At 39.4% G+C, this 24,719-nt stretch overlaps 1 protein-coding gene and 1 pseudogene across 1 annotated transcript; both read right to left on the bottom strand.

Moving 5' to 3' along the window:
* Nucleotides 1-507: 507 nt before the first annotated feature.
* LOC127130113 (uncharacterized) lies at nt 508-2,103 on the bottom strand (annotated as a pseudogene).
* Nucleotides 2,104-2,196: 93 nt separating this feature from the next.
* Nucleotides 2,197-2,940, bottom strand: LOC127130112 (uncharacterized). The gene is made up of 3 exons (XM_051059180.1): nt 2,856-2,940; nt 2,738-2,762; nt 2,197-2,620 (listed from the first exon to the last, which is right to left on the bottom strand). Exons 1-3 carry the CDS (start codon nt 2,938-2,940, stop codon nt 2,197-2,199), a joined length of 534 nt encoding a protein of 177 aa, XP_050915137.1.
* Between the last annotated feature and the right edge of the window lie 21,779 nt (nt 2,941-24,719).

Raw genomic sequence — 24,719 nt, 5'->3', positions numbered from 1 at the left:
ATGTAAGAAATATAAACATGAAAGTATTATGAAATATGGAATAAGTAATGTATTTAGCAATGTAAGAAATGTAAACATGAAAATAATGTCTTAATAGAATGAGAAGGGTGGTTAATTTACTTGTAAGAGATGAGTACAAAGTATCAAAAATGTGTTTTTGATGAGTAGTATCATAGTGGGTTTCCTCATAAATTAGTCAATTTCCAACAAAATAAAGTACAAAGTCTTTTGGATATGACATTAGCTTGAAGTCTTTCAAACTTTTGTTGTTCTTTTGTAATTGAGTTTCTATTGCAATTAGTCTGAGTTGTTTTAATTCTTCATCAGTAAGTGTCAAACCTATGGTTGAAAAAAACCCAAAAAACATAAATAATATTATTTGTTAACAAAAACGAGATCCTTAATGAAATTTCAATCCACTAAAAGTGTACCTGGATTTCTAGTCAAAACACGCTTCTCGTAAAGAATACCATCAGATAAGTAATGTCATGTATTACTCCATACATGTTATGGTTTATTCATTGATGAAGATAGCAACATAGTAACAAATAACTTCCATAAAAAAACAATAGAACCCCAAAGATGTGCCTCTTTTAAAGCCTCAATAAATTCTCTATCATCTTGTAGAAATCTCATAGCAAAACATGCTTCTCTGAAAGTTTGATGTTGGAAACCATTAATGTTTCTAATGTCTTCATAACTTATGGGTCCTTTCTTGACAATCAGCACCATTCGTAAATAATATAGTTGACCTGTGCTTTGAGGGACCCAAATAAGATGTCCAATAGTATACCCTCTTTTCCTAGGCTTCCAACTCCTACTTGGTTTAGGATAAACAAATTTAGAGACAAAGTCACCATATGTCAAAAGATTAGCTTCATCATAAATTTTATTAACCTCAAACCATGTTGTAAACATAGATTCTGTAACACTTGGTTTTAGTAAAACATTACCAATTTGCTCAAAATCTTTGTAGTAAAGAGAATTCTCTCCTTCCATGTGAAAAAATAACCTTTCAACGTCTGGTTTTCTACTGTATATAGAATATGAGAAAATCCTCTAACATGCCTTACTTGGGGAAATGTAACGACAATCTAGATACTGCTTGATTTCATCAATGTTCTTCTTCCCACCAGTTGTATTATCATCAGAAGATTGAATAACAGTAGAAATTGATATACTTGAATAAGTATTTGAAAAAAGTACTTTAATTGAATCATTCCATTTTGATGTGTGCTTCATACTTCAACAATAAACTTGGGTTGTGAGGAACAACATGTCCGTTGTGAAGTATGATTCCATTTTTATAAATTATTTGGCCATTGTCTCTTCTCTTATAAACCGGATAGCCATCTTGATCAACAATAGTTGCAGCCTAAAATTTCTTTGGGTAATACTTAGATTTTCATTCAAGGTGAACTTAGATTTTCCATACCACATGCTCCATGAACCATATGAGTTTTAACCAGGTGTTACAACTTAGGGTCCTTTAAAGGATCGGGCACTTAAACACTAATTATTTTGTCAATATCTTCAGGTCTTGGATACTTGTTAGAAGGATGCAAAATAATAAACTATGTACATGTGACAACCCTCTCTTTTAAAACTCAATGGTGTACATATCTAGAAATGTATAATGAAAGTAATAAGTAACTTTTAGTAATATCAAACTCATTGAAAAGTAAGGGTGAGAAATAAAAACTTACATGCAAGAACTTTGCCTAACGCACCCTTATTTGTCAAATCTGATAGTAGCTGATCAAACTTTATTTTAAATATCATTGATATGACATCAGGATAATCTTGTGCCTTTAGATGAAGAGGTCTTAGAAATCTTTGTATTTCAGGCCAATTCGGGTTGCAAGTGAAAGTTATAAACAAATTGAGGAACCCCACCTTTCTACAAATAACTATTCCATCATAGTACAATTGATCCACAAACCTCCTCCCACCTACATAGGTAGAAGGAAATACCACTCTCTTTCATGTGCTTGAAGCAGGTGTTTGACTTTGATCACCCTCTTCATTAAGATACGTATACTTTGAAACCCTTACCTTTGGTTGATTTTCACGAATCCATTGTAATCTTTCGGACTCTAACATTGTGAAACCATCAACCAAAAATTGTTGGAAAATTCTTCTTGATGCTAACAAAGTTTTTTCCTCGTTTGATCTCCTTTGAATGTGAAATGACAATCATTCTCTTATTGTAAGTATATTTCTCTTGTTGTCTTGGAAGACATCTAAGTCTCTATGAAAAATGTTAGGTATATAACCATCTTTTCCATATGGGAAAATCAAAGGATATTTATAAGCCAAGTAATTTGCATGGAGCTCATTAATTCTTTGTAGGTGTCCTCCTTTTGATTGCATGATGATATCCCTCATTTTTGTAGTGTCAATGTCACGAACAACTAAAGCAGCAACTTCTGATACAGTGAGTTGATTATATATTCTTCCGTCAATGGATCTATCAGAAATGAGTCTCAATTTCAAGTTTGGTGTATTAGAATTAAATAACCAATGTCTGACCATTTGATAACTCTTAGCACGAGGATTATGTTCGTAGAGAATATTAGACAATTGTTGTACAATGTTTGGATCAATGTGTTTTGTGTTCCTACAAAAGTAAATGTACATTAATTATATTTCTATATAATGTATAGTCGTAGGAATAAGCATATGAAAATGTATTATGTAGAGTTGAAGAATAAATATGTAAGTTTAACGAACATACCTTAAGCCTTGCATTGTGTTATGGACTTCATTTTCAGTGTCAAAAATATAAAGTCGTACAAATTTAGGTGGATGACCTCCAGGGGGTAGCAAACTTCCAATTTGATGACATGATTAACCTTGAATCCGTAATGTAGGTGGTCCACCTCCTTTGTTAACACTATTATCCAACTTTACAGTTGGTGATGTGAAGGCAAACATCATGTTGTAAATGCGAATTTGTTGTTGAAACTTCCTGCTAATTATATTGTCTTCATCAAAAAGTAGATGTGATAGTAACTCTGGTGTTTATTTAAGTAACGGGAGTTCGACCTTTCCATTGCCACAACATAATAAAAATTTGAGATTAGATGAATGTGTACTTTTGTTCATTCTCTTTTGGTACCATATCATGACTTTACAATAACGACACTTGATCAAAGGATCCCCAATATCGTAATATTCTGCCAATACATAGTGTTACAGACGGAAAATATTGTTAAAATAGAAGGTACTTGGTTGAATATGATATACCTTAGAGAAGTTGTTGAATCATTCCTGTTAATTGAAAACGGTGCCTAAAAATCCTCAAAATCAGAACTTGATTCATCATCAAATTGATGTGCTAGAATTATGTTAAAAAAAAGGAATAAACTCAAATGCAACGGCTTTAGTTAATTGTAATATGTTTTACAAGAATTATAATGACAAAAAACATCTATATCATCCAACCCATTTACTTGCAAATGGGTTATAATCGGAACTGTCATCGTTATCGCTAACAAAATCGAAATTCACGGTAGGTGAAAAAGTAGGCTCCATTGGACGATCTCTTTGAATAGTACTTTTGGGCATGGGAACATGTTCATCCAACTCTATAATGGGATGCGAGACATCAATCTATGATTCCCTGCAAATTGATGATTTTATATAGCTTTAGTTGTTAAAAAGCCAGTGAACCAACATCATGTGCAGAAGGGTAATGATGTTGTAGTTTCATCGAAAACTACCTATTATGTGATGAGCTTGTAGATTTCTTATTAGATGACTCCCTGAGTGTGTCTATATTGAATTGCAGAAAGTTTTGTCTAAGGTTCATTGCTAGATGTGCAACTCCCATTGTTTTTCTTGGACGACCGCAAAGGGGTTTAAAGGTTGGTGGAATGTTGTTTGATAAAAGAACAATTCAAGGGTTAATGCAAACATTGAGCAATAAATTAATGAGGAATTATGCAATTTTCATTCATTCAGTGATTCATAGAAATAAGTACATGAATGAACCATATCTTCATTGATATATTAAGCAATATAACAAAAGTAAGGCATATAAGCATAAAGGCATTAACCATTTAAGAAATATACCAATCAGTTTCCAACACTGGAAGAATTGTTGATGAGAAGTATTAACTGGTTTATTTTTTTCAAATTCATGTTGTGGTCCGTACAATTAGTATAGTAATAAAGAAGAATTGCATTCACAAAATTAAAAATCTAACAGAAGTAAACTAACAAACATAATCACGTCTCAGCAAAAAAAATATACCACTCATTTATAAATAAGGACATAATATTGATGATAAATTTGAACGGATGTAAAGTAGTAAGTTGCATACCTCTGTTGCATTGCCGAAAACGTTTCGATGAGATCACATGACAATGGTTGATTATGTATATGTTGAGGCAGTTGAACCGGTACATGTGAAATTCGATCTTCAGTAATGGTTCTTTTGCGAGGTTATCCTCGTGCACGTTTTGGAAATTCTGATGAGTCTGTCAGAAAAACAGCACAATGACAAATATAGGAGTTGTATGAATGTCGTAAAGCTGACCTCGTGACGAACTAGTTTCTTGCTGCAGAAGCATGATACGTGTCCACCATATTATGGCTCCGACTTGAGCATGGTTGTTGATTCGTCCTTTACATGTGAAGAAAATACTAAAACGATGAGCAAGAAATGTAAAAATAGAAAACCATGCAATAGCTTCATTGGTTGTTGTGGAAATCGGGTATAATAGACATATTAGAAAATGCAGTAGGATTGGAGAAATCGGGTATTCATCATGAGCTAAAGTAATGTGTCAGCTAACAAACATACCACATTAATAATGACATAAATAAACACATTTATCATCTTTGTTATTAGGTAAGGTGCAATTAATGATACTCTCTATATAGTGGATGTTTAAATACAAATTTGCTAGTATTATGTGCACATGGAACCTTCATTAGAATAGTTATCCTGTTAGCTCACTTGTTATATGAGGGAAAGACATGCCTCTTTAATATCAAACAGTAATACTTCAGCCATTCATATTACACACTCATTAATATCATACATGAAATACTTTAGTGATTCACATTACAGACAATGAATAATTTTGTTGTCAATTGTAAGAAACATCACCAAGTCAATATCTTCATTCATGCTAATGGTTATTTAGAAAATGAAAACTAAAAATTATTATGTAAATTATTATCTATACATGTATATTATTCATAGTCATTGAAGTTTCACTCATCAATAACACATTGGATCTCATAAATGAATGTAAAGCATCAAAGTTGTTGTATTCAAATGTATTAGTTACAAACCTTAGCATATCAGCATGGCAGTTGCAGATTATCCAAGATACTCAAAATGCTTGTATGTAGAAGAAATAAACCAAATCTTTTTAATGTATTTTTGAGTTTAATGGATTTTCAATTGATAATTGATTTGAAAATGTATTTATGTTGGAATATTTTATGAAACTATGAGGAATTAAATGTGAAATAATAGTTAATAATAATAACATAGTGTAATTTCTCAAAATTTACCCTTCATCTTTTCTTGGAAGCATGGGATTATGTTTCACATTGCATTAGCATCATACTAGGTCATACTCATTGCATACTGCATCAGTGACTTGGGAAATCAGGGTTTGATTGATCACTCCTTAACAGAAGGAGCCCACACAAAGCAAGACTGAGAATTGGACTTCATTTTCCAAGTATACAAGTCTCAAGGGTCTCAAGGTGGTCAAGGTATCCTATTGTGGTCTACAGTTCATCATTGAAAGATCCAGAGCTACCAGAGTGTGCATCTGGATTTAATTAGAAATTAAGGTTTCATGGCTACCTGCAACAGGCAATGTTTGGTGGGAAGAAAAGGGGGCTCATTCATGTCATGATTAGAGAGTCATCTTGGCCTAGGAAGATTCACAATTATCTCACAAAGATCCATTGGCAATCAGTGCAATCAGTTCCTAGTCATTTTTGCCCTAAAACTAGGGTTTGGTATAAAATCAGTTTATTTCTGATTCCTTGGGTGAAACTCTTTTTCATGGTCCTCCATATGTTCACAAGGGTCTACATACAAAAAATCAGCTCTTTATTTGAGCCAGAGGTGCTTCAATTGATCAATGGAATCGAGAATCAGACAGTTTAGGAAAAGTTAACTGTGGGGTCAGAAAAGTCAACTCCTGACATTTTGAAAGTGGGATCTCAAAATTCATGCCTAAGGGAGCCTACATGTGAAATTTGATCAAGGTTGGATCATGGATTCATCATTTAATCAGAAATTGGAAAAATTACTAAATTTGGAAATAGTTAACTTTCCATTTAGAGCAAGTTTTCATGGTTGTTGCACCCACTTTAAGCCCATTTCCATCAATATTCAAGCTCCATTTGAAAATTTCTCCAACATGAAAGTTGTTCCTCTTGTTCCAAGCTTTCTAGAGATATAAAGTATGTTTCATTTGGATTAAAATTGAGAAAGTTATGCTTGGTCAAAGTGAGACATTATTTTAGGACACTTAGAAAATTTTCTAAGTCCAAAATCTTCAAGATTTGTCAAGACTTATGGGCCAGTTTTCTTGCACTTCAAGGCATCTTTTAAAAATACTTTCTTCATGACAATTGTACCTTGTCATGTCCTCTTTCACACCTCTTTGTAATCATCCCATTTGGATCATTGGTTTGAGAGATGCACTCATCTAAAGTTGGCATCATGAACTGAATTTTTAGGCAGCATTTAGGCCAAACTGGCCCAGCCATTTTGCAGATGATGAGACACGAAAGATGGTAAGCTCTTTCCACTCATCATTTCAACTTGTGTTCAACATGAAAGATGTTAAGCTCCATGCCCTCTTCCTACTGTTTGTATTGCCTTGCCATTTGGTTACATACTCATCAAGATACAAGGTCTCAAAGTCACCCTGTTGGATTGTTTTCTTGCCAGACCAAGACAACCAATAAAGCTGCAAAATCGACCAACCCTCTTTCTTTACCTCATTTGGCCATTTGCTTTTGTTTCACTCACTTAAGTTTTGCCACAATTAGAGCTTACTTTCACCACCTCACTTTTTGCACTTTTTGCTCATGAATCCAAACCAAACATGTGCAAGCCCATTAGCCATTTTAAACCCAACATACATAAGCATCCAAACCCTAATCTGAAGAGATAGAGGCTGCCACTATTTTCAAGCTAAGCAAGGCAAAGTTCTTGAAGTTTTAAAGCATCTCATTTTCCTTCCATCCCTCCATCTTCAAGGGGCAGTGGACCTTTCATCCACTAGGTAAACATTTCACTCACTCTCTTCCATGGCCTTGCTCATGCTCATTCATACTTGTTCATCACTTGTTTCTTTCATGCTTACCATCCATACTTCATGTTATTTTTCATTTATGCCATGCTTGTTCCATGCTTATTTTTCATGTTAATACTATGCTATGCATGCTTATGAACCCTTCAACATGAGACATTGCCATTAAGCTTGAGTTTGTGTTGTGAAATTTCTATGGAATCCGTGTGCATGAGGCCACTTTGTTGTTCACTTTTCTACATGCTAAGGCCATTATTTTCATCGAAACAAGACACCATTGTGTTTTACTCATTTCGAACTTGAACTTTGCTTTTTATACCATGTCATTTGATGCATTATCGAGCTTGCATTATTGATTGGAAGTTGGAGAAAATTTGTTCGCGTTTTCGTGTACTGCTGCATGTTGTTAGGGTTTTTTTCATGTTGCATGAAGAGACGACGATGTGTCTCTCTGTAGACCCTCAGATCGCGCGCGCTTGCTTTAGATCTCGTCTGTCCAGCTTCATTTTGTCTTCTTGTGACTTACTCCAGCCTTGCCCAACCGATGCACATGTTCACATAACTTATTAAAATGTACATTTATTTTTTTAATGTCACGCTGGAATATTTCCTTTGGACCGGGCCTGGCACGCTTTTTCTCTTCACACACCTCCACTCAAGGCCCACCAATAATCCATTTATTTTCATTATATCTTTTTATTCTTATTTTATTTTTCTGTTTTGTTTTTTTATTAATAAAAATATTTTATTTATTCATAAAAATACCAAAAAATACTTTTCACATTTCTTAATGTTTTATTTAATTTATTTAATTTTTATTTTCATATTTTATTTAATGTTAATATTTTATTTTATTTATTTGTTTCAAATAGTCCATTTTAACACACTTATTTTTATTAATTTTATTTTCATGACTTAAAATTATTTTTAGATTCTGATTTTTGGGATGAGGGTTGACCAATGTCTCATGGTCAACCTGACCTTTTCTTGGAGTTTTATTTCCCATTTTCAATTTATTTTGGATTTATTTTTGACCTAGTTTGCTTGGTTGACTTTTCATTTGACTTCTGTTTTATTTCAATTAATTTATACACTAATTCACATTATTTTTAAAATCTTTTTGGGGGATGATGATGTGCTTACCCCACCTAACTTAGTTTAATTTTTCATAATTTTCTTGATTAATTTACTATTTATTTGATAATTTTCAAGTTGACTTGACTTTTCAGTTGACTTTTCTATGATTGATGTTTGACTTAAGGGATTGCTTAGGGCAATTGAAGAGATCTTTTGATCATCCCTTGTTCATCTCATATGCCATGTATTAGAGGCCTTTCATCTTGATTTTATTTGATCTTTGCATCATTTCCCGATTAAATTATTCATTGATCCTTTGTGTGCATAGTTTCACCTGTCTGATTCATCTGATATTTCTTATACTTGTTTCTTTCATCCATGCTTCTACTGTTTGATTGCTTAACATGTCTATACTTCTCATGCATTGTCTAATGCTTCATTATTTCATTCTTTAATTCTTTGATTTGATCATATACTTGGTTGCTTATCTGATTGTTTGATAACTGTGGCCTACTTGTATGGTGTATGAGGCATATATTTTTATTGCTTGATTGCCATGAACAATCCCCATTCATAACAAATGTACCCCTCTCCAATGAATTGTATAATGTTTATTCTTTCATTCTTTATTCATCTGTTAATACAAGAATTAAAACGAACACTCGATAACCATTTCAAAACAAGATCAAAACCTCGATCCAACGTCGAGTAATCATTTTCAGAACTTAACAGAACCAGCACGTATTCAACCATTCCTTTTGTAAGTCGATTGCTTCATGCATCGTCATTTCTCTTGTAAGTCGATTGCTTCTGGCATCGCCATCTACCCTTATCCCCGACTCCTCTCTTTGCTCCGTCCGTCGATTCTTGTTCCGTTTAGGTAGCACCCATTAGGTAGAATTCCCTTATTCTTTTGTATGATAACATAGGTAGAATTCCCTTATTCTTTTGTATGATAACATAGGTAGAATTCCCTTATTCTTTGCATGCTAACATTAGGTAGATGTTCCCATTTGTAAATCCTAACACTTAGGTCCACATTGAATGACAACTCTAGGGCAAAGCTTCCCCATTTTTTTTAGACCTTTCGTGCGTCTCCGATCTTGTGGCATGTCAATCTGTCCTATTGCAAAGAGGTAACTGCCTAAGACTCGATTCAGCGAGCTGCGACACCTGCTGCTAGGACGTGAACACATTGCCCACCTTCCTTTGACACAGTTGGTGTCCTCTTTTGTAAGTCCATGTTTAGATGGCAATCCCTAGTTAGCCGAACTACGGCAACTCTGATTCTCATGTTCAGATGAGATACGTAGGCACAAGATGCGATGTCTTGCCGAGTTTGACTGACAACTAACAACTAATCCTTGTTTGCTTTCGCCCTCGTTGCGATTCTTTTCTCTCGCCCTCGTTGTGATCGAGACCTTCCCTTTCTCTTGCCCTAGTTGCAATCGAGACCCTTGTTCCCGTAGTTAGCTGAACTACGTTTTGCTCTGATTCTCATTCCAGATGAGATACGTAGGCATAAGACGCGATGTCTTCGCGAGCACACTTCTCTTTAACCCATAGGTAGTCGAGCTACGAAGACTCTGATTCTCATATTCAGATGAGATACGTATGCAGTGGATGCGACATCCGTGCGAGTCATTTTCTTTTGACCTTTCTTTTCAGTAAATAGTACCTTAGATAAACACACACCCTTTAGACAAGAACAACAAGAGTGGATCCCGTAGAGTACTACGGATGCGTAGGGGTGCTAATACCTTCCCTTCGCATAATCGACTCCCGAACCCAAGATTTGGTTGCGAGACCTTGTCTTTTCCTTTCCTTTTCTCCAGGTTTACTTCGAGCGTTTTCTTTCCCTCATTTGGGATAAATAACGCACGGTGGCGACTCTTCTGTCATTTCTTCTTTCGCCGGTTGTTTTTTCGCAGGTTGTGACAGCTGGCGACTCTGTTGGGGACCCGGTTTCCCTATGCGAGTCCCTCCTAGTTTTTGTAGGTTTCTTGTTTGTTGGGTGTTTATTCTTTTGTACAGCTATTTATTTTTAAGCATTTACCTGCTTTACCTTATTGCATTCATGTACATATGTTTGTTGTATCTGTGGGTTCTGTGGGTTGGTTGTTTGTTGGGGTGGGATGTTCTATGAGAGATAAGCCCACTACCCAGGCTTGAGCATACACACAGGTTTTAGAGTGGATAGTCATGAGGCTTGCGTGGCATGTTGCTACGTTAAGTCGTTCATGAGACCCACATTCAGACGAGGTTTCTTTTGGATATATTATGTCCTATGGGTGTTCCATAACGAAAGATGTTCCTTTAGAAATCGTCGACTCTGGTGACCATTTCCCGAGGACTCAGTCAAGGCCTCTCCTCCGAGACGCGGTTATGTTAGCTCTGGTGAGCACATTCTCGCTGCTCAATCCGAGGACCCCGAGGCTGGGAACTTGCTTTAGGATGTCCTATTGAAGGGAGTCAGTGGAGGTCTTTTATCCCGTAATAATGCCAAACCTTCAGTGGTAAATGTATTATTCTCGACTGAAGGGATGAAGCTGACGAACTTCTGTTCTTAGAACCTACCAGTGAGGGGCGGGCTAAATTCAGGAAACCTTAACCTTCAACCAACCCGGTTTTATGGAGCACAGCTTTGATCTCGTATTATATTCCTCAGTGGGTTTCTCTTCAGGCAGTGCAACCCGACAGTTGTCCAAGCAGATACAGCAGTCCTGATTTCCATGTCACTGCATTGCATCACATCATTTTGCATTCATATCATTTAATACATGTTTATCTATTTCTAGGGGTTTATATCTTCCTCTTGATTCCGGTCGGGATTCTCTGGTTTTTCTAAGATGGATATTGGCAGAAAGAGACATGTCGCCTACAAATTTCCTGTGGTTTGTTTGGAGCCCATTCAGCAGCTAATGAAGTTAATGGATCACGATTCCCTAGAAAGATTCCGGAAGGATTACGGTTTGATTCTAAGCTTCGTCACGGTTCTCTCCAAAGATCAACATGATGCTCTCTTCACACTGCTGCAGTTCTATGACCCTCCATTGAGGTGTTTCACATTCCCGGATTATATTTTGGTCCCTACTTTGGAGGAGGTTGCCAGTTTTCTCAGAGTGCCTATCAAGTCACAGTTGCTATTCTGCAGTTCCGAGTTTCTGCCCGATCTCAGCATGGTTGCTTCAGCCACATATTTGGGGAAATCAGTCTTGAAGTCTAATATGTGTCAGAAGGGAGGAGTCAGTGGTTTTCATTTGAATTTCTTAGTGGGAGAAGCTAAGAAGAAGCTTGAAGATGGTGATCAGAGGGGTTTCAGTGCTGTGTTGGCTCTTTGTGTATACGGGATTGTCCTGTTCCCTAATGTTGCAAAATTTGTGGACGTAGACGCAATACGCCTATTCGTATTGGGAAATCCAGTGCCGACCTTGTTGGGAGATTTCTTTCATTCAGTGTATCACAGGAATGAGAACAGAAAAGGAGGACTGGTGAATTGTTGTGCGCCTTTGTTTTATAAGTGGTTCAGTTCCCACCTATCCAAGTCAGGAGCGTTCGTTGATCTCAAGGACTCGTCCAGTTGGTTGAAGAGACTGATGGGGATAAGAGCCAAAGATATTTCTTGGTGGTCAGACCAGAACTTGCTTCAGGCGGATATTGTTCACAGTTGTGGGAACTTCCCGAATGTAGCGTTGGTAGGAAGAAGAGGAGGAATCAACTATAATCCTTCTCTAGCCGTCAGATAGTTTGGGTATGCTTTAAGAACTCCGCCTTTGGAAAAGGATGTGGAAGAATCTCTGTTTTTCCATTCTTCATCTGATTTGACTGTATCCCGCAAGGTAGCTAAGGCCTGGCTCAAGGTGATCAAGAGAGGAAGGATTGTGCTTGGAAAAGGAGATTGCAGGGCTTTTCCTTAGTATGAAGATTGGCTTCAGGGAAAAGTTGAAGAGTTTGGTCTGCCGTTTCCTATTGAAAAACCTTTGTATCCACCTACTCCTAAGCAGTCAACAATGGTGAGCCGAGAGGAGTATGACAAATTGAAGAAAGCCATGGAGGAGCTTCAAACTGAAAACTCGGAGTTGAGAGTGAAGTTGCAAGACTGTATGCATCTATACCATAAGGCGGAATATCAGAAGGGGGAAGCTACCAGATTGCAAGAGGAAGTAGAGAAGAAATTAGCTGTGGAGGTGGATTTCTTCAGGAAGACAGATAAAGCTTTAGGGTCATCCAGTTCTGAGTTGAGACGAGTCAAGCAACAGTTAACAGATGCCCATGGTAAGTTAGCTGGTTGGTAGGAGCAGTGGGATGCATTTTTAGATTCTAGGAAAGCGAAAGAGGAGGAGATGGTGGTCGAATTGACTGGTCAGATGGAGAAACTCAAGACTTTGCTGAAGGAGAAGAACAATGAGCTTCTGTGCGTCCGTTCAACCAATGGTTACATCACAGATCAACTCGACAAAGCTCAAGAACAGATTGAAGAACTCAAGGTGCTGGTGGGTTTGAAGAAATCCAGACTTGAAGAGGTATTCAGAGAGGATGATGGGAATTACTACATAGATCACATCAACGAACTGGATATGGTTATTCACAAGAGGAATCTGCTTATCCGGCGTTTGACAGAATCTCCAGATCATCCTGACACGGTGTTGTCGCAACCTGAAAAATACAGTGTGCGAAAAAACAACCGGCGAAAGAAAAAGACAGAAGAGTCGCCACCATGCGTTATTTACCCCAAAGGAGGGAAAGGAAACGCTCGAAGTAAACCTGAAAAAAGGAAAGGAAAAGACAAGGTCTCGCAACCAAATCTTGGGTTCGGGAGTCGGTTATGCGAAGGGAAGGTATTAGCACCCCTACGCATCCGTAGTACTCTACGGGATCCACTTTTGTAGTTCTTGTCTAAAAGGGTGTGGGTTTATCTTGTGCTGTTTGCCAAAAAAAACAAAAAAAAGGTTAAATGAAAATGACTCGCGCGGATGTTGCATCCACTGCATATGTATCTCATCTGAATATGAGAATCAGAGTCTTCGTAGCTCGGCTGACCTATGGGTTGGGGGGATGTGTGCTCGCTAAGACATCGCGTCTTATGCCTACGTATCTCATCTGGAATGAGAATCAGAGCAAGCCGTAGTTCGGCTAACTACGGGGTTATGGATTGGGTTTTGGGCGAACGACGTCACTACGCAATCTACCGGATGCTCGACCTTTGGAGACTTACTCGCCTGTAGTAGAAGGAGTAAACGTGTTGCTTTGGGTTTTAGGGTTTGGGATGCTCGAGGGCAAAAAAGGCAGTCCTTGACGAAAGAACCGCGCTACCTGCAGGGATATGAATACAAAACACAAAACATGTATCTCAAAGTAAATGCCACCAAGGGGCTCAAACGTTGCCTCCTATCGAGGTCTTCCAGCTAGGAAAGCAGTAAAATGCGGGAAAAGGAAAAAATTACCACACGGATAAAGATCCGAAGTTACAGCAATTAAAGGATTAGCAACCCTGAGATCTCTCCAGCTAGACCATCAAAGAAAATCAGTCAATACGATTAATCAGGATAAACCTCCGGATGGTATCCCTGCAAGAGTATGTGAGCCCTCACGAAAACTCAACAGAAAGGTTAGACAAACAAGGTGAAATCCAGGGAAAACAATGCCATGGCAACACAAAGACAGATTAGAGAAACAAAATAGGGTAACCCAGAGTTGCCCCTAAATCAAAATGTAACCACATGAATAATTCCATCAAAATTCACAAAAGGCTCACAAAAAAGGTATCAAATTCACCCATAATACCTCATACATTTAGAGCATTCAAATTAAAGGCATAAAGATGATGGATATAGGGTAAACCTGATTGGAGAGCTTGATTGAAATTGAGTTGCACCCGTGAGGTTTACAAGTTGAGTTCCCTTCAGGGTTTGGAGGCTGCTCTGAGTTCTCTGTCAGGTCTTCTCTCACTATCTTTTTCCTCAGGGTTTTGTTCCAAGGAAACCTCAGAGTGTTTTGTTTCTCCTCAAAATCCCCCTTTGTTCTGTCTTCTTTCTCTCACTATCTTTTTCCAGTGAATCTCCCAGTGTAACTCCAAGTGTGTTTTCCTCTACTGAAACTTCAGTATTTATAGACTGATTTTCGTGGGTAGTGGGCTCAAATGAGGGAGACCCAAGTCCAAAATAATTTGTTATATTTTATTTATTTATTTTATTTATTTATTTAATTAATTAATTAATTAATTAATTAATTTTTTTCTTTTTTTCGTTTTTTTTTTCGGTTTTTTTTTTCGGTTTTTTTTTTCGTTTTTTTTTCAGGAAAAATGAAGGGTAAATTTTGGGGTATTACAGCTGCCCCTATTCAATCAACTGGAGACCCGGAAATAGGATGACAGCTGCTTTCGTGCTTTCGAGGTATCAAGGGATTGAATATAATAAAAGCCCAAAAATTTGCACTGAAGTGAAGTGAAGTAACAATGTTTGTCAGAATCGGCAAAGAGGTGGTCTTGAAAGAAGAATCCGTCTGGTACGGTGAAAGTCAGTCTGAATATCGAAAAAGAATGTTAAACTGGATATCAAAATAAATGGTAACACAGAAATAACCATGGCCTGAATGTCGCTCATCAGTCTGAATACTGGAAAGGATTTCGATCTGAACATCGGAAACTTGGCCTGAATGCCACAAGTCGCATCGACCTGAACATCGGAAACTTCTTCGATCTGAACATCGGAAAGACTTGGCCTGAATGCCACTTCGATCTGAATATCGGAAAATTGGCCTGAATGCCACTTCGATCTGAATATCGGAAAATTGGCCTGAATGCCACTTCGGTCTGGATATCGGAAAATTGGCCTGAATGCCACTTCGGTCTGGATACCGGAAAATTGGCCTGAATGCCACTTCGGTCTGGATACCGGAAAACTTCATGCCTGTCAGCATTGGCAGAAATAGGGAATGATAATAGAGGCGGCGCATGGGCCAATGACACTTGCTGGGGATAACAAAGGTAAGTCATGAACAATCTTCAGTCTGAGTACTGGAAACAACTTCTAGCTTATCATTTGGGATACCGAGAATGTTTTATGCTTACATGCGTATGTTTGAATTTTTCAATGGCGTAATGCTCCATGAAAATGGAAATGCTACACGATTTGGAAGGATGCAACGCAATATGATTCTACATGCAGGGATGCGAAATGCTGGGTAGAATGCCAAGCCGAGGCAAGGGGATCTGCTGGGGAAATGATTACCATCCTCTGGACCCTGGCAAGGCTGTTGGAGATGCACAGCGCAATGAACTCTGTGGGGAGATGACTAGCCATGCGGTGTTCTGGCCATACCGAGACTCTGATCGGGGAAAGAATGGCATTGGAAGCCTGCTGCTGAGGAAAGCTACAATGATTCTGGCAACCACGATTTGCGAGAGATGACTCAGCAGGGGGAGCAAACACTGATACGGTACCGAGGTTCTGCTTCAAGGAAAGAAACCATGGATCTGGCATTGGGATTATCGATCTGGCATCGAACTCTAAGGAGCAGCCACTTCTGCTGGGAAGATACAGTCTGGCACTGTCAACTCTACTGGGGAGTGTATGTCCTGAAACGACCGCTTGAGGAAGTACAATGGTGAGAACCTGCTGGGGATTGAGGAATCCAACACTCTGATCAGCTCTGCAGGGATAAGACACCGAATTTGTCTGTTGGTGACTTCACTAGGGAAGATATTCACGATCATCTGCGGGGAATTTTAAGGAAATGCCCCGAGGGTATCTGTTCTGAATAGACGATCCAAAGCACTTAAAATTTACAACAATTTTAAATGTTTATTAAGCATGTACCTGTAAAGCCCTTATGTGTCATGATGCAATGTTTATCAAAAATTCGGACGTCATTTTTGCAAACAAAACAGTAAAATGAAAATGAAAACAGAGATATACTGAATAACATGATTTTATTGATTGAATGGCCTCTGAATAGGCATTTACATTAAGAAGCAATCCCTGGAAAGAGGTAATCGCACAATAGATAAAAACAGAAATTAATCTAATGGCAATGTGAAATGGATTTCTATTGGGTTTCAATTCTGCTATGACTTGCCCGTCTTCAAGATCCTCCAGATGATCAACTTTTTGAAAGAGTGATTGGACTGTTTCCTATCCTTCAAAAATTTCCAGTCATTGGCACGAGATGAGATTCAGAACGACTCAGAACGCAGTCATTCGCTTAATCCCTAACTTTTGCCTGGATCGCCCTTTTCGGGTTTTCGATCCACCGGGATACCCATTTTTGCCTAAGTTGCCTTTTCAGGTTTTCAACTTACCGGGTGTACAATCTTTTTTTATTTTTGTCCCTAATTTTTGCCCGAACCCTTTCATTTTCTTGGTTCGCCGGGACGCCCATTTTTGCCTGGACTACTCTTTTTTACTGTCCAGCGGGTCTATTTTATGCGAAGTATTTTTTAACTGCGTCTGAGTTCACAGGGGAAGTGAAGTTTTCACCATCCATAGTTGCAAGCATTAAAGCCCCACCATCAAAAACCTTGGTGACAATATACGGTCCATCATAGTTAGGAGTCCACTTGCCCCTGTGATCTGTCTGAGGAGGAAGAATCCTTTTCAACACTAAATCTCCGACTTGGAAACAACGAGGACGCACTTTCTGATCAAAGGCTCTCTTCATCCGACTCTGATACAACTGCCCATGACAAATGGCTGCCATTCGCTTCTCTTCGATAAGACTCAACTCATTGAACCTTGTCCGAATCCATTCAGCTTCATCTAACTTGACATCCAACAAGACTCTTAGGGAAGGAATCTCCACTTCAACAGGTAGGACTGCTTCCATACCATACACAAGGGAGTAAGGGGTTGCCCCGGTCGATGTACGTACTGAAGTACGGTATCCATGCAAGGCGAAGGGTAGCATCTCATGCCAATCTCTGTACGTGACGACCATCTTCTGCACAATCTTCTTTATATTCTTATTTGCCGCCTCAACATCGCCGTTCATCTTAGGGCGGTAAGGGGAAGAATTGTGATGCTGAATGTTGAAGTTCTGACACAACTCCTTCATCATTTTGTTGTTGAGATTAGAACCATTATCAGTAATGATTCTTTCGGGAATCCCATAGCGACAAATGATTTCTTTCATGATGAAACGGGCAACCACATGTCTGGTGACATTCGTGAACGACGCTGCCTCGACCCACTTGGTGAAATAGTCGATGACAACAAGGATGAAGCGATGCCCATTGGAAGCAGTCGGCTCAATCTTTCCAATCATGTCAATGCCCCACATGGCAAACGGCCACGGCGAAGACATCATATTCAGAGGATTCAGCGGTACATGCACCTTATCAGCATAAATCTGGCATTTATGACACTTCCGAGCATACTTGAAACAATCTGATTCCATGGTCATCCAATAATAACCCGCTCTCAACAATTTCTTAGCCATTGCATGTCCACCGGCATGAGTACCGAAGGAACCTTCATGAACTTCCTGCATTAACATGTCCGCCTCGTGTCTGTCCACGCATCTGAGCAAAACCATGTCGAAGTTCCTCTTATACAGCACATCGTCTTTGTTCAAGAAGAAATTGCCTGCCAATCTTCTCAAAGTCTTTCTGTCATTGTTGGATGCCCTTGCAGGGTACTCTTGATTCTTCAGAAAGCACTTGATATCGTGATACCAGGGCTTGTCATCGACTACCAGTTCAGCAGCAAACACATACGCGGCCCTGTCAAGGCGCATCACATCGATCCTGGGAGCATGGTTCCAACGAATTACCTTGATCATGGAGGATAGAGTAGCAAGTGCGTCTGCCATCTGGTTCTCATCACGAGGTATATGATACAATTTTACTGTTGTGAAGAAAGTCAACAGTCTTCTCGTGTAGTCTCTGTAGGGGACCAGAGTGGGCTGGAGAGTATTCCAATCACCATTTACTTGATTGATCACCAGAGCTGAATCTCCGAAGATGTCCAGAGTCTTGATTCTCAGATCAATGGCTTGCTCAATACCCAAGATACAAGCCTCGTACTCAGCTTCATTATTTGTGCACTCAAAAGTCAAACGAGCGGTGAAAGGTATGTGGGCACCTTTCGGAGTAGTAATAACAGCGCCAATTCCACTTCCTCTAGCATTGACAGCCCCATCAAACAACAAAGTCCATTTTTCGTTTGGATCAGGTCCCTCCTCAACAACTGGCTCTTCACAGTCTTTTATCTTGAGGAACATGATGTCTTCATCAGGGAATTCAAACTTCATCGGTTCATAATCATCAATCGGCTGCTCGGCAAGGTAGTCTGACAGAATACTACCTTTGATGGCTTTCTGGGATGTATACTGGATATCATACTCTATTAAAATCATCTGCCAACGGGCAACACGTCCGGTGAGAGCCGGCTTCTCAAAGATGTACTTCACTGGATCCATCTTAGAAATCAACAAGGTAGTATGGTTCAACATATACTGCCTCAGTCGGCGAGCAGCCCAGGCCAAAGCACAACAAGTTTTCTCAAGCTACGAATATTTGACTTCACAGTCGGTAAACTTTTTGCTAAGGTAGTATATGGCATGCTCTTTTCGACCAGACTCGTCATGCTGTCCCAATACACACCCCATCGAGTTCTCGGTCACTGACAGGTACATTATCAGAGGTCTCCCAGGAACTGGAGGTATAAGGATTGGAGGTTTCTGTAGATACTCTTTTATCTTCTCGAAAGCCCTTTGACAATCTTCATTCCACCTGATAGCCTGATCTTTCCTCAGCAATTTGAAAATTGGCTCACACGTGGTTGTTAGGTGAGAGATGAACCTTGCAATGTAGTTCAACCTCCCTAAGAAACTACGGACTTGCTTCTCTGTTCTTGGCTCTGGCATTTCCTGTATCGCTTTTACTTTGTCAGGATCCACCTCAATCCCTTTTCCGCTAACAATAAAACCCAGTAATTTTCCCGATCTCACCCCGAAAGTGCACTTGTTCGGATTAAGTCTCAGTTTGAATTTCCTCAAACGCTCAAACAGTTTCTGCAAATTCACCAAATGTTCTTCTTCTGTCTGAGATTTGGCAATCATATCGTCCACATAAACCTCGATTTCATGATGAATCATATCATGGAACAGAGTCACCATTGCTCGCTGATATGTTGCTCCGGCATTTTTCAGACCAAACGGCATCACCTTGTAGCAGAAGGTGCCCCATGGGGTTATGAAAGTTGTCTTTTCCATGTCTTCTGGTGCCATCTTGATTTGGTTATAGCCAGAAAAGCCATCCATGAAGGAGAATACCGAGAACTGAGTTGTATTATCCACCAAAACGTCGATGTGAGGTAATGGGAAATCATCTTTAGGGCTAACTCTGTTCAGATCCCAGTAGTCGACACACATCCGTACCTTTCCATCCTTCTTAGGTACTGGGACGATGTTTGCAACCCATGGCGGATAATTGGTGACCGCTAGAAACCCTGCATCCAACTGCTTTTGTACTTCTTCCTTTATCTTGACAGCCATCTCTGGTCTTGTTCTTCTGAGTTTCTGCTTGACCGGAGGACAACCTTCTTTGAGAGGCAAGCGGTGTACCACGATGTCTGTGTCCAGCTCGGGCATGTCCTGATAAGACCAGGCGAAGATGTCAACGTATTCTTGCAGCAATTCAATCAGCCCTTTCTTCACATCATCTCTCAAAGCAGCCCCTATCTTGATTTCTCTCTTGGCGTCCTCGGTGCCGAGATTAATCACTTCAACAGACTCTTGATGCGGTTGAATGACCTTTTCTTCCTGTTTTAATAACCTGGTAAGTTCTTCAGGGAGTTCACAGTCTTCATCACCCTCTTCTTCAGCTTGAAAGATTGGATTTTCAAAGTCGAAGCGAGCCATAGCAGAACCGTTATCAATAGGATCCAGTGTTGTGCATCTGCATGAGTGATGGTATGTGCTTATGAGTGTGAACAAGAAGTGAAAACTAAACAAAACATTGCCATTTTTTTATTTTGAAAAACTGCAAAAATAGAAAGATAGGGAACAAAATATTTGAATGCAAAAATACGTCCTTTATTTATGATAAAAATGCAAGTGTCACATAGACGGGCCCTACAATGAGTCATTACGCCCTGGGCGGAACGTAAGACTTGGATATGCATGAATAAACAAAGAAAATTACTCTTCAAGAAGAGTGACTTGGATAATCTCTTCAGAAGACCAATTGTTGATGACTTCACCCGGGATCCTCGGACGCACCCAGTTGTCAATGTCACAATCACTATCCCCATCTTCTTCGTTGACTGCAGAGACTTGACCATACTGAATGATGCCAGCACTGGAGAAAGTGATCGGCCCCTGATGAGTCTGAGGCGTTGAAGTACACACATCCGAAACATCGGAATCCATTTCAGTTACATCATGGATTACAGAATCAGTAGGAACAACATCTGCGAATTCATCAGTAGCATCTCCAAACCCTTCTTCCTCAACCCCTTCCGCAGACTCTTGGACAGACAGACCCTCAACCTGGAGGATACCTTTGTCGAGCAAGGCCTGAATACCCTGATGTAGTTTCAAACAACCTCCACTCTGAGTGGCACAATCCAAACAACCCTTCCCACAACCGGGGAAGACATCGGCCTTCAGCAAGCATCCTTTGATATCCAACAATGGAGTCTTCAGCTTCAACACATCCTTAATGGACTTCGCTTCTCCCTCTACCAAATTAACGTTCGCACCACCATGCTGGGGCATGGAATTGTTGACGACTGTCATACCCCAAAATTTGCCCATTGATATTTCAAGACATTTTTCAAGGCATTCCGACTCATTTTTATGACACTGATCTTAAAAGAACCAAGGCCCAGCTCACGAATGGCCCAATCCAGAAAATGGCCCAAACTGGCCTGTTCGCTACGCGCTCGCCTAGCGAACGTTACGTTCGCTACACGCTCGCCTAGCAAACATTCGCTACGCGTTCGCTACCAGCTCGCCTAGCGAAGCTGACAGACAACAAAAAATTTCGGGCTTCATTCTGAGCCCATTAGGTCATGAAAAATGGCATTATAAATACCAGCACTTCAGTAATGAAAAGGGAACGAAAAAAAGGAAAAGGAGAACCCTAGCAAGCAAACCCTAGCGCTCACAGACGGAAAACCCTGAAGGAAAAGCCGGCGGCCGCAAAGCTACCTCCGTCCAACTCAATCCGGCTCGCCAATTCAGCATTACCACTCCATTGCAAACAGGTTTGCACTACTATTATCGCTTTATTTTCTTAATTTGCATGTGATACCGCCTTATGTTCGTAACTTGCATGTGATATTATAATTGAATTCATAAACATATTTGAGGTTTTGCATGTGAATTTAAGTGTGCCTGAATATTGTGAATGCTGAACCATGTAATTATGTGTTGGATGCCATAAGCCATGCCGCAGGTTGAAGTCATACTATTCTGAAATTCAAAACCCGCAGCCGCTCGCTAGCACATCGCTAAGCGAGCATGTAGCGAGTATTCGCTAGGCCTTCGCTAGGCGAGGCAGGCGCGAACCTGACAGTAGCCAGCTTTTCTGTTATGACTTTTCATTCATGTTTTATCATAGTCAGACATTATTTATTTGATCCTATTACTGTTGTGATTTCTTTTGCGGTGTAATCCTCGATTGCACCCTGATTTGGTATGCTAACCCGTTTGTTGAATTTTGCAAAGGTTCATATGTCCCAGAAGAAAAGACCGCCGTTAGGTCTTCCACTTTATTTGTGGGATACCCTTGTGGAGGCTCACCCTAAATTGCTTAATTAATTTTAATGTGTTAATTTTAATAATTAATTTTAATAATTAATTTTAATAATTAATTTTAATGTATTAATTTTAATGTATTATTTTTAATGTATTGATTTTAATGTGGAGATTCATCATAATCACCTAATTAACTTTAAAATATGGCCTTTAAATATGTGATCTTGGACCTCTCTTTGCTGCCCTACGGTATTACGGTATAACGGTCATGTCCCGCGAATGTGGGGATACACTTAGCAATGGCCCTTCGATTAAATCATCATAAAAATAAATCATAGTCCCTCGGATGTTGCCTTCGAATATATGATTTTGTCCCTCGATGACCCTTCGGTGTAGCCTACGGTTAAATGATGATCGTCCCTTCGAATGCTAAGGTATCCTTACAACTGTTGCCTTCAATGACCTATCGATGACCCTACGATGACCCTTTAACATCCAAAGGGTAAAATTACTTACTTCTCAATAGTAAGGATAGTTTTACCCTCATAAGGATAGGAAACGTTCATAACGACCTCAGGAAGGTATAACTCTCAATTACTGGATCATAACCTAAAACATTTTTCACCCCTCACACTTTACACTTTACAAGTCCTAGAAAATCACCACTTGGTATACATTCATACTAGAATCATTACCGAGTTATATTTTTCTAAACCCTTTTCAAAATTAAATGAGATAAATACTTTGTATACATTCATACGAGAATCATTACAAAGTTAAACTCTCTTTCAAACATTTTTTAAGCAATTCACCGACACTTTTCAGACAAAAATATAAGTGATCCAGTAATTAAGAGCCCATGGATAACCATGGATACAAAGGGTGCTAACACCTTCCCTTTGTATAATGTACCTCCCGAACCCAAAATCTATTGAGGTCTTTCCTGTTCTTTTCCACCTTTCCTTATTGGATAAAAGAAAAGTCGGTGGCGACTCTTGCTATCCGCGACATTGCGATAAAAAGCAAAACACCCCAAGTCAGTTCACCGTATGACAGAACTGGCGACTCTGCTGGGGACTTTAAAAAGAGAGGTTACCTTAAAACAAGATCACTTATTTGAATTGTTTGATTTACTTTTAAGGGATTGCTTGGGTATTTTTGAGTGAAAGATCCTACACCCGGATCTAGTGTACTTTAGGTAAGTAGCAATAGATCATCACGACTATCCGGCGTATACTGGAATGGTTAAAATGATGGCTACGGTTAATGTGACACTTTGGTTGTCCTGATGTTCCTCATGTTACTTGAGGAAAAATTTGGCTTCCGCGTGGTGTCATCAAAGCATTAACCAGACTTTTAGAACCCTAATTGACCCATCCTGGCCATTAGAAAGTAGTGAGATAACTGACTTCGGTTCCGACTGGGGTTGGTTGAGACTCGATACTACACTCTTTGAGATTGGACTTTAGGGAAGCTTCGGTCAACCACTTGGTGTTGCACTGAAGTGGACTTAAGGAAAGGTCGATGATTTGAGATCCTTTTAGAACCCGGTTACTATTCTAGGACAGGTTGAACCAACCAAACTTCAGTGGGGAGGGTACTTACCTATGGAACTCATGCAAGCCTTAAAACCTAGGAATGATGGTTGTGTGACTTGCTTGTGCTTGTTATTTATTTAACCTCATAACATCATAACATCATAGCATCATAACATATGCCATTTCAAGGACTTAGGAATTTAACTTTGCTCTGTTTTGTAAGGCTATGGCTCCCAGGAAGACCATCCGGATTAATCTTGTAGCAATCTCTCTTCAACTCAAGGATTTGGTGTCAGAACTCCCCGATCATGCTCAGTTCAACAAGAAACATGGTCATCTTCTCAACTTGGTTACCACTGGTTTCAAAGAAGATATGATGAGAGTTTTATTCCAGTTCTTCGACCCTAAACATCATTGCTTCACATTCCCAGATTATCAGTTGGTACCTACACTGGAAGAATTCTCCAGACTGCTTGGGATACCTATCCTTGATCAAATACCTTTCAGTGGTTTAGAAAAGGTTCCGAAGTCTGAAGAAGTTGCCGCAACTCTACACATGACGAAGTCCGACATTGAAGCTAATTGGGTAACAAGGAGTGGAGTTAAGGGTTTACTTGCCAAATTCCTGGCAAATAAGGCCCGAGAGTTCTTAAAAGTTATGAATGTCCGTGCTTTCGAAGACATCCTGGCATTGCTAATCTATGGCTTGGTGTTATTCCCTAATCCAGACCAATTCGTAGACATGAATGCTATTAAGATATTTCTCACCCATAACCCTGTACCTACCTTGCTGGGGGACATTTTGCATTCCCTCCACACTCGTACTATGAAAAGGCAGGGGACTCTCATGTGCTGCATACCTCTATTGTCTAGGTGGTTTATTTCACACCTTCCTCAATCAGTCTTGAAGAATGAGCAAAATCTGAAATGGTCTCAAAGGATAATGTCACTCTCCCATTCAGACATCTGTTGGTGTCCTCAGTTCAAGGAAAATGTTACCATCATTGACCGTTGTGGCGAGTTCCCTAATGTACCACTCCTAGGAATAAGAGGAGGTATTACTTATAATCCTGCTTTAGCTCTGCGACAGTTTGGTTGTGCTCG

The sequence above is a fragment of the Lathyrus oleraceus genome, chromosome 3 (genome assembly GCF_024323335.1).
Source record: "Lathyrus oleraceus cultivar Zhongwan6 chromosome 3, CAAS_Psat_ZW6_1.0, whole genome shotgun sequence".
NCBI lineage: Eukaryota > Viridiplantae > Streptophyta > Magnoliopsida > Fabales > Fabaceae > Lathyrus > Lathyrus oleraceus.
The sequence above is the reverse complement of the archived record's forward strand: the minus strand, read 5'-3'. Positions and strand labels throughout refer to the sequence as shown.

Excerpts from the sequence above, each read along its gene's own strand:
- LOC127130112 (XM_051059180.1), bottom strand. The coding sequence starts at position 2,940 with ATGATGTTTGCCTTCACATCACCAACTGTAAAGTTGGATAATAGTGTT. Across the intron at positions 2,763-2,855 it reads ACCTACATTACGGATTCAAG|TCCATAACACAATGCAAGGC; the intron begins GTTAATCATGTC and ends CTGAAAATGAAG. Across the intron at positions 2,621-2,737 it reads AACACAATGCAAGGCTTAAG|GAACACAAAACACATTGATC; the intron begins GTATGTTCGTTA and ends TTACTTTTGTAG.